Genomic DNA, 10,598 nt, shown 5'->3' with positions numbered 1-10,598 from the left:
GGTCTGTGATTACCGAACTTTGAACCGCAAATTTCGCAAAGTGGGAAGTGTTCAGCCAAATGTGAGGTCCAGTTTCCGTGTGAAATGCCCACAGAGTGGCGCCAAAAGTGGGTTGTAAAGGCCAATTCACACTGCCCCAACAAACGCCAACAGACACCAACACTTCAAACATTCTAAAAATGATTGTTGTATTTAGAATGTTGAGAAACAAAACTGTTGCGTTCACACTGACCCAACAAACACCAACAAACTTGCGTGTCATTGTTCACCTTTGAAGAAGATGATTGACAAGAAAGAGGTTGCGGATGAAGCCAAACATGCACAATTTAATATAGAAATATTATACGCTATTAATATTATTGATTAAACACATTTAGCATGTAGTGACATTAGACTATAACCAAGTAAACACATCTACGTTGTAAAAACGTTTTGTATTTGCTGGTAACTTATTCATTCTGAAAGTTCCTATAGTGTAAAAAATATTTTACACATGAGATTATGTCCATAAAATGTGGGGAAAGTTGATATTTTTAATTATTGCAGATCTGCAGTAAGTTCGGTGTTTGCAATTTCTGTGAGATTTGACGCCGTTTGAGGAATAAAGAAACTTCATGTGAGTGAGAAGAGCGCTTCAGCACAAATCTATCAATCTCTGTCCGAGACGCGGACTTGGTGTCTTGCCTGTTTGTACATATTTCCTAATGAGTGTCATCCACACAAACTGCTGAACCCACATCCTTTGGTTTCTTTTATTTAGAAGGGAACGGAAAGTGGGGTCTGGGTAGCTCAGCGAGTATTGGCGCTGACTACCACCCCTGGAGTCGCGAGTTCGAATCCAAGGTGTGCTGAATGACTCCAGCCAGGTCTCCTAAGCAACAAAATTGGCCCGGTTGCTAGGGAGGGTAGAGTCACATGGGGTAACATCCTCGAGGTCGCGATTAGTGGTTCTCGCTCTCAATGGGGCACGTGGTAAGTTGTGCGTGGATCGCGGAGAGTAGCATGAGCCTCCACATGCGGTGAGTCTCTGCGGTGTCATGCACAACGAGTCACGTGATAAGATGCACGGATTGACGGTCTCAGAAGCGGAGGCAACTGAGACTTGTCCTCCGCCACCTGGATTGAGGTGAGTAACCGTGCCACCACGAGGACCTACTAAGTAGTGGGAATTGGGCTTTCCAAATTGGGAGAAAAGGGGATAAAAAAAAAGAAAAAAGAAGGGAACAGAAAGCTTGAACAAGTTCGCTACAAAAATGTTATTAATCGTGATTCGTGACTGACTGTGTTTCTCCTGATCTACCAATGCAGTTGCGGACATGCGCATACATTTTCTATGAGCTGACAGGGACACTTACCTTATTGTCATGGCAATGGTTCGCGCTAAAGTCAGAGTCTGTTGGAGTTTGTTGGAAAATCATACCAGACTGCTCAAACATTTAAAGACCCGACAAACGCAGATTGAACATGTGGAATCTGTGAAAACAGATGCCAACAGGGTGAACACACTGATCCGACAAAACCCAACAACCGTGTTTGTTGGGGCAGTGTGATTTGGCCTTTAAGAGAGTTGTTTTTAGCTTTAAATGATGTATTACAGTGAACAAGAATGCATCTTTTATAAACCGTACTCCCAAACCCAAACCCCAGCCATAACCATCAGTGGAGTAAAAATGTATTCTTTGGAGAAAAATGGAACCTCCGAATCACACTCGTCACTGATTATGCAAACGTGATTACTTCCTGGTGTCAATGCGGGATGAAATCCCAGGTCTCTGTATAATAAGGGCGGATGTCAAGGTACTGGAGGGACGTAGCTAGTGGAGTGAAAGGTCGTAACGATTCTAGGGACCCAAAGGTCCAGTGGGGCCCACAAGAAATTTATTAACTGTATTATTTTAATAGGTAAGGGGGTTATTGTAAAAAATATACACTCACTGGGCACTTTATTAGGAACGCTATGGTCCTAATAAAGTGCCCAACATGGTCTTCTGCTGTTGTAGTCCATTGGCCTCAAGGTTCGACGTGTTGTGCATTCTGAGATGCTATTCTGCTCACTACAATTGTACAGAGTAGTTATCTGAGTTACCGTAGACTTTCTATCAGCTCAAACCAGTCTGGCCATTCTCTGTTGACCTCTCTCATCAACAAGGCGTTTCAGTCCACAGAACTGCTGTTCACTGGATGTTTTTTGTTTTTGCCACCATTCTGGGTAAACTCTAGAGACTGTTGTGCATGAAAATCCCTTTCATTGCATGTGCCACCGGTCCTACTCGACCCACCCCAAATTGGATTCGGACTGGCGATCCCTGGCATGGGAGTTGGATGTGCTAGCAAGGAGGCTATAAAAGCCATGGCCTCTAGCCTCAGTCGCTAGTGTGTCTCTTAAGGCCAGGGGAATGAGGTTTACACACTAAACAGCTATCACGTACTAGCTGGGTACCGTTACACTCATCCCCCTAAACCTCACTCCCATCCGGGACATGGCACCAGTGTCACCAGTCCTACTCGACCCGCCCTGATCGGCATTCCAACATGTGATCCCCGCATGGGAGTTGGACACCCTAGCATGTTTCTTAAATTATCACATTTATTTTTAGACAAAATACTTATTTATCTTTTTCAGTTTTGTTCAAGGTGATTAAATATATATATTTTTTAATAACCAGAAAAAAAGCATTTTCCTTAAGGGGTGCCTTTAGCCCCATAGTACCCTACTTTGTAAGTCTGACACCACATATTTATGTTGGCTTGACACTTTACCTTGCTAGTTAGGACTGGGGTAGTAGTTAAAGAGTTGTCCACTGAAAAAGCTTTATTGGTTAACCACTAATCTGAATATTGGTCCATATGGTGGTCCCCTATTGTCTATGGTGGTTACAATGGACCTGAAGTGGGAAAATATGATCTGTTGTGTTCATCCAAAAATGATAATTCTGTCATCAGAACATTATGCTTAACATTTAATTTTCTGTTTCACGAAAGAAAGCATGTCAAACAGGTTTGGTTGAACTATTCTGAGAATGGAGCAAAAATAAAAATAATGTTACTGTGAGATAGGTGAATGAGAAAATATCTAATGCATTAATAAAATAGTTTTAAGAGAAATAGTATTGTATTTGTTCCTAAGGTTAAAACAACAAAACCTAATAATTACTCTATCAAGGTTTCAAAAACAGTAGAAATAGAGGATAAACTGATGAGACACTTCATATAGACTCTGACTCACCTTCATTGTCTGAATACTTTAATGCTTTTACATAACAGAATACACACTGATTAATGTTTTGTATTGGAAAAATGAGGCAATGCAAGTCTTGTGGACAGGTTTAGTGAGTTCTCAATATGGTGAGATCCTGACGTCCTGCTTAAGTATATAAGTCCCCTCGCTCATTCGTTCAGCACACTTTGGAAGGTGGAAACAAGCACCAGCCTAAAGCAAGAGTGAAGACTAGATCTACATCTGCAGCAGACACAGTGTTTCTGGTAAATTCACTTCTGATCTCTCTTAATCAGTGACATTTTTTTATTTTTATATATGTGCAGATGAATAGTAACTTGTGCTTTGAAACAATTAAATTGATATTTTTCCTGCAATGAAACTGTTAAGAAAATATGCTATTGCATAGGTACATCATTTTATTCCGATGTCTAAATATGACAGACAAGAAAAATTCTAGGCAACCTGACAAAACTTTTTTTTTCCAGTGTAATTAAAGTACTGTAAATCACTTTAAATAAAAGCATCTGCTTAATCAGTAATTCTCAACTGGTTTTGCTCCAGGAGAATTGGTTTTACAACAGGACATCAAGTGGCGACCCAACGCAGTACCAAACGTAACCCGCTTTTAATGCATTCTGGGCCGTATTTCCTTTTTTAATTTGCATAGTTTTGTTCATGCATCTAAAAATGCTAACATCACTGAATCAACCTGATACATTCTGTCAAACAAATCTGAAGGGTTAGATCAGGTAGAAATATCTTCTTAAATAAACATTCCGGGTCCAATATAAGTTAAGCTCAATCGAAAGCATTTGTGGCATAATACTGATTTCCACCAAAAAAAAAAAAAAAAGAAGAAAGGATAAAAGAAAAAATTGCTGTAAAAGTGAGGCACTTACAATGGAAGTCAGTAGGGGCCAATCAGTAACTGTTAAAATACTCACCATTTGCCACAAGACGTAAATGATTTAAAATCGCTTGCTAACCTTTTCTGTGTAAAATTATAGCCAATATAACAACTTTGTTGGAATGACGACGTAACTGCGTAAACCCTAAAACAACCTTAAAAAAATGTACATCTTAAATAATACAGACAGTTTTAACCGAATAATTATTGTAAGTACTTTTATAAGATTATAAGCTTATCATTTCTGCCTTTAAACCCTCACTTCCATTGTAATTGCCTCACTGTAACCTTGATTTTTGCTTGTTTTTAACAAAAAGGAGGGGTGAGACAAGCTTATTTTTCGCATATTATGAAATGCTGTCGTTTGAGCTGAACTCTTGAGCTTAGCTTGTATTGAACCCGAAATATTGCTTTAAGGTATCCACTTTTGGTTTTCAAGGATGAAGGCATGTCACGCAGCTTGTCCGTGTTGGAATCTCTCTAATCTAGCTATCTTCTAACAAGTAAAAGATAAATTTTTGCCTTAGGGTTTGATTGGACACACTGACATTGACGTCAACAACAAAATATATGATAAGAGATATGATAAGAGTTTTCTAGTCCCTTTTAAAAGTTTATAAGCCAATTTATGCAGCTCTCTTAATGTAATTATGCATTATATGGTTGAATACTTTGTATTATTTGCATTTAGCATTGTTTTTCTCTGAATGAATCAAAAGCCCCCTAACCCACTACTTGTCAAATGGTGAGAACAGTCAATTTAAATTGAGTTAAACTGTTGATTAGGATCACTTTAATGGATTTTTACATTGATATGTGTTTTATCTACAGGTATCAGAGTAAAGAGAGATGGAGAGTGTCCTCTCAGTGAAGATGTGTGCCGTGTTCGCTCTGGTGCTACTGGCGTCCAGTGTGAGTGACGGATGGATTCTGAGCAAATGTGAGCTGAAGGCCCAACTGGAGGCAGCTCTGGGAGCGAATATGCCTGGAAATATGACCAGAATTCTGTTTGCAAATACAAGTTTGTCTGTAAATATAACTGAAAGTGTGCCTGGAAATATGACTGGAAATATGTCCAGAAACCTCACCGCCAGAAGTAAGTATTGTAGAATAAATATGGTAAATGCTGCCAATTGCACACTGCCCTAGTGTTGATTTGATGCTGTTGAAGCTGGTCAGTCAACATGGTGTTTTTAGGTTAAGTTAGTAACTTAAGTTACTCTCTGTCTTTCTATCTTTCAGTTGTCTGTACAGTGGAACGCATCTCAAAGTTCAACACCAGCCTTGTCACCACCATCAAGAAGAGCAAACCTGTAGGCAAACCCCAAGTCCATCCCCCTTCCAAACCAAATGGACCCCCTTCAGGACGGCCAAATGGAAAACCAGATGGAAGACCTGGAAAACCACCTATGGGCCGTCCAGGTGGACGGGGAAAAAGATCACATGGCAAGTTCCACGCTGGCCTGTTCGGTGACAATTCAGGCGAGTCTTCCGAGGAAGTGTCCGGCCCTGCTGGTGTCACCACTAAACTGTTTGGAATCTTCCAGCTGAGCAATCTCGTGGCCTGCGATTCGAGATCAAACCCGAGTCTGAACGTCTGCCGCATGAACTGCAGTGGTGAGTATTGCGACTGATAATGACAGTAAGAATACTTTAAAAAACAGATTCTAGACAACAGTCTCAGAGATAAAGTTCTCGTAAAACTGTACCATCACAATTTCAGACATGTGTGCTACATGTTAAATAAGAGTGATTTCTCATTTTCTCCGATGTCATCTTTGTCTTGTACAGCTCTGATTGATGATGACATCAGCGATGACATTGCCTGCCTGAACACCCTACTGAACACTGTGAACAACGTGTAAGTTTACACAAATTCACACATTTACATACTATTAGGGGAATTCAACTATGTTCATTGTCTACAATGCAAGCAATGGGACCACACGAAATGCTTCTGTTTTAATCAGCAAAGTTGTCAAGAATACAATTAAGATTGGGGGGCCTGGGTAGCTCAGCGAGTATTGATGCTGACTACCACCCCTGGAGTTGCAAATTCTAATCCAGGGTGTGCTGAGTGACTGCAGCCAGGTCTCCTAAGCAATCAAATTGGCCCAGTTGCTAGGGAGGGTAGAGTCACAGTGGTCCCTATAATGTGTGGTTCTCACTCTCGGTGGGGCGCGTGGTGAGCTGTGTGTGGATGCCACGGGGAATAGCGTGGGCCTCCACATGCGCTACGTCTCCGCAGTACCGCGCTCAACAAGTCTCGTGATAAGATGCGCGGATTGACAGTCTCAGGCACGGAGGCAACAGATTCGTCCTCCACCCCCCGGATTAAGACGAGTCACTACGCCACCACGAGGACTTAGAGTGCATTGGGAATTGGGCATTCCAAATTGGGGAGAAAAGGGGAGAAAAAAGAATAGAAGCAAAAGAGGAGAGTTTTAGAGTTGTTGAACATTTACGTTAACAGTGAAGATGACGCTACTTTAAGGGACATGTAAATAAAGATGAACTGTTCTATGTGTGTTACAGGTTGGATTTGCTGTCTGTGGAGGAGTGTCGCTCTGTCAGTGCCATGCAGTACTTTGCTGAGTGTGTCTAAAACGTTCCTCAGACGTGAAGAATCTGTCAATCTACATTTCCGTAATACACTGTATTATTGCAAATGCAATGCAGTGCTACATAAAAGCTTCCTGGGTGTGTCTTAATCTTCTGGACATGGTGGACAGGAACTAGTGATAATATTCACTCAGATTTAGTTGCATGTATCAGATCTTAGACTTCAACTAACATGTCTTTATTGTGGACTCAATTGTTTCACTCATCTGTTCTACTCTATGCAGCGCAATACTCTTTGCAAATATGAGGACGCTACATGTAAAACCTTTAACTAATATGACATTAAAATGTGTTATAAAAGACTTTATGCCTCATTCTATGAGTAGAATTCACATGAGATCAGTAAAAGAAGTTGTTTTAACCACTCGATGGTGATTTAAAGTAACATATATGCTGTAGAAATTGTTTAATTTGTCTTGTTTAGATTCTGAATTCATGACGCTAATGCGCTAACCATAATATGCTCTGATTACACTCTGTTATTGTAATTTTTTGATGACACTGATACAACTGCAAAGATGGTTGTATAAAAGAGTAATGGTGGGCAAAATACAGACAAAAGAAAGATAAGAGAGGCATTTCTTGTGAATGGCTTTCGCTGCAGATGGCACATGAGTGAATGGGCACTTGAGAGTATATGAGTAGATTTGATTCCTTTTGTAGACTAATTAAACAAAAAAAAAACCAAACAAAAAAATCACATGATATGGTCTTGCACGCTGAAAAACGTAAGCAAAGTAGTAGGAGGAGCCTCAGATCACACCTACCGATGACGTGGACCAATGGCAGCAAGAAGGTGTTTAGCAGCCGGTTAGAAGTTTTCCTAAAAGTTCACCTAGGCGTGCTGTTCTGAACCACCGAAACATATAGAATAAACACATCCTGTTCTAAATGATGTCATACCCATTCATTCTTCGATTTCATCTGAAGTATATCTGGGCCTTAAGACTTTACTAAATAGAACCCCAATTCTGAAAAAGTTGGTATAGTATGAAAAATGCTAATAAAAACAAAAAGGAGTGATCTATAAGTTCTATTCACCCTGTGCTATATTGAAAGCCCTACAACAACACATTATTTGATGTTTTAGATTGTGAATGTGAACGACTCAGTGGTTAATTCAGTGATTCATTCATCATTACACACAAAAGATGCTCATTTGTCACCATCTACTTGAGTGAGAACTGGACAAATCTCTTTGGTTTCAAAAGACTTGAGTCACTAGGATGAATCAAAATCCCTACCACTAGCCCCAAGCTTTGTAAACAGCAAACAGAAGTGTGATTGCGCTCAGATCTTTCTTTTTGTTTAGCCATACTCAGCCTTATAAGCAGTCGTCAGTCGTTAGTTTGTCTTGCAAGAACGCTATTTTGCTTGACAACTTTGACAGCACTAAGATATGTGTGTGTGTTGTTTTGTTAGGGTTAACTCTTTTGTTTGTGTGGGCTGTTGGTTTGGCATAGGGTTCATTTCTGGGTCATAATAGGGGGTGTTGTCCCAGAAATTTACCATTTGATTGTTTGCCACCTTGATCCACATTCAATGACATTATTAATGGATTAAAAGATTAATGCTGCCTTCTCGTGCTATCAGAATTATCATGAAAATTAGTTTCCCACTTAGAAGTTGCACATGAACGACCCCTCAAAATGGGAAAAATCTGAGCTCATTTTGATACCTGCATTTCCGAGTTGGGAGGAGACGTAAACATTCAACATGGTGGAGGAGAGGACGGTTTCTGTGGCGAATGATCGGGTTATTCATTTTTCTAAATACAGTTAATTGTTAGTGCTTGCCGTTTCAGTCATATACCTTTATGTACTGTATATCAGCAACAATTTTATACATGTTGTACATTTTTACATTGTGAAAATAGCTTTTATTTGACCAAAATTCCATTATCGTCAGCAAGCTAAGTAATGTGTATTATGGTGACAAAATCAGAGTTCCTCAAGAAATATGCATGTTGTCCCCCACACCCAAGAAACTGCTGATGCTCCTGTCCTGACTAACAGCGTAAAAACAAGGGGCACTGCGCCCACCTGGACTGATGGCAAAATGATCAACATTGCCACCTATAAACATACAAGTGACCCACCAAAGATCACCAAAGATTGGTTGTCACAGTGTAAGAAAAATTAATAATTGCAAAGAATAATTAATCATAGCAGATCTGATAGCAGACATACCTCTACATACACACAGAGAGAAGATAAAGCTGTCTTATTTTCTGTGTATGATTTGTAGTTAATGAGCAAGATAGGTTAGTGTATGTATGTTGGTTTGTTTTCATTTGTTAGGTTATATTGCTTCATTATGGTGTGTCTTTTTGCTTTTGGTTTGTTGTTTGTTGTTTTGGCCACACTTACCTCTGAAGCATCCCATTATTGAAAAAAGACCAAGTGGATTTCTTTCTGCAGTGTCTTGTTTATGTTGTGCACCTTTACCTAGATGTAGTATTACAACAAACATTGTATTACCAATTCTGTCTGGTGTGATAATGCAGAAGATCCAGTTTGATTTGGATTGTTATCTTTGCATAATAAACAATGATTAACCTTAATGATTAGGTTGTTCAAAACTATCAAAACCGTTATCAGTTTCTAAAAAGAGCTATTCCACGCTTCACCTGCTTGCCCACCTCAAGCTCCACCTCACAGCCTGCTGCAGGCTCCACCTCACGGCCTACCTCAGTCACCACAATCCCCACCTCAGACTTTACCCCAAGACTTTCAAAATCCGCCTCAAGCTCTACCTTGATTTTCATTATCCCCACCATAAGCTCCACCTCAATCACCACAAGCCCAACCTCAAACACCATGAACCCCACCTTAAGCTCCACCTCAAATATTATAAACCCCAACCCAAGCTCCACCTCAATCACCACAAGCCCCACCTCAGTCACCATTTCAAACTCCCACCTCAAGGTCTAACTCAAGCTCCCCCTCAAGGTCCACCTCAAATTCAACAACCCCTCTTCAAGCCACAGCTCAAAACCCAATTCAAACTCCACTTCAAGGCCCAACTCACACTTTGCCTCAGGTAAGTCCCATAGTGTATTGATGCCGACTACCACCCCTGGAGTCACAAGTTTGAATCCAGGGTGTGCTGAGTGACTCCAGCCAGGTCTCCTAAGCAAACAAATTGGCCCAGTTGCTAGAGAGGGTAGAGTCACATGGGGTAACCTCCTCGTGGTCACGATTAGTGGTTCTTGCTCTCAGTGGGGCGTGTGGTAAGTTGTGCGTGGATCTTACCTGTGCTCGACCAAATCGACTCCAAATTAGCTGGACCACCTGGGGGTGGAGTCCCCTGAGTGTAACCTGTCGTGACAGCACGTCCGCTGCGATGTTGAGGTCGCCCAGGATGTGAGTGGCTTGCAGCGACTTGAGGCGAGTTGTGACATGCAATGGGAGCGTAGGCCGCCTTGGCGGTTGATGTACGCTACCGTCGCTGTGTTGTCCGTCCAGACCAACACATGCTTGCCCTGGATCAACGGCCGGAGCCTCCGCTGGGTGAGCAGTACTGCCAACAACTCGAGGCAGTTGATGTGCCAACACAGCCGCGGGCCATTCCAAGAGCCGGCGGCTGCATGCCTGTTGCATACGGTGCCCCAGCCCATCTTGGAGGCATCTGTCATAACCACAACGCGCCCAGAGACCTGCTCTAGGGGAACTCCTGCCCGTAGAAATGCTAGGTCGGTCCCAGGGCTTAATAGGCAGCGACAGATCTGCATGACGACACGAGGAGACAAGGACAGGCCGAAAGGGAGGACCTTGTACTGGTACGCCCGGCCCTTGAAAGCAAACCACAGGAAGGGTCTGTGTCGAGGTAAAACCGAGACGTGGAAGT

The 10,598-nt window shown here is 41.5% G+C and overlaps 1 protein-coding gene across 1 annotated transcript; it reads left to right on the top strand.

The window, feature by feature from the left end:
- The first annotated feature begins 3,375 nt into the window (after positions 1 to 3,375).
- LOC127444003 (uncharacterized) lies at positions 3,376 to 7,055 on the top strand. Its single transcript, XM_051703128.1, has 5 exons — positions 3,376 to 3,483; positions 4,959 to 5,223; positions 5,370 to 5,744; positions 5,919 to 5,988; positions 6,663 to 7,055. The coding sequence occupies exons 2-5, from the start codon at positions 4,977 to 4,979 to the stop codon at positions 6,730 to 6,732; spliced, it is 762 nt and encodes a 253-aa protein (XP_051559088.1). The 5' UTR covers positions 3,376 to 3,483; positions 4,959 to 4,976; the 3' UTR covers positions 6,733 to 7,055.
- The last annotated feature ends 3,543 nt before the right edge of the window (positions 7,056 to 10,598 follow it).

Source organism: Myxocyprinus asiaticus, chromosome 7, assembly GCF_019703515.2.
Source record: "Myxocyprinus asiaticus isolate MX2 ecotype Aquarium Trade chromosome 7, UBuf_Myxa_2, whole genome shotgun sequence".
Classification (NCBI taxonomy): Eukaryota; Metazoa; Chordata; class Actinopteri; order Cypriniformes; family Catostomidae; genus Myxocyprinus; species Myxocyprinus asiaticus.
This window is presented reverse-complemented; position numbering and strand designations above follow the sequence as displayed.

Bases quoted from the DNA above. Each gene is read 5' to 3' on its own strand.
- LOC127444003 (XM_051703128.1), top strand. From the start codon at position 4,977: ATGGAGAGTGTCCTCTCAGTGAAGATGTGTGCCGTGTTCGCTCTGGTG. The intron at 5,745-5,918 runs GTGAGTATTGCG...TGTCTTGTACAG, and splicing joins CTGCCGCATGAACTGCAGTG to CTCTGATTGATGATGACATC. The intron at 5,989-6,662 runs GTAAGTTTACAC...TGTGTGTTACAG, and splicing joins CTGAACACTGTGAACAACGT to GTTGGATTTGCTGTCTGTGG.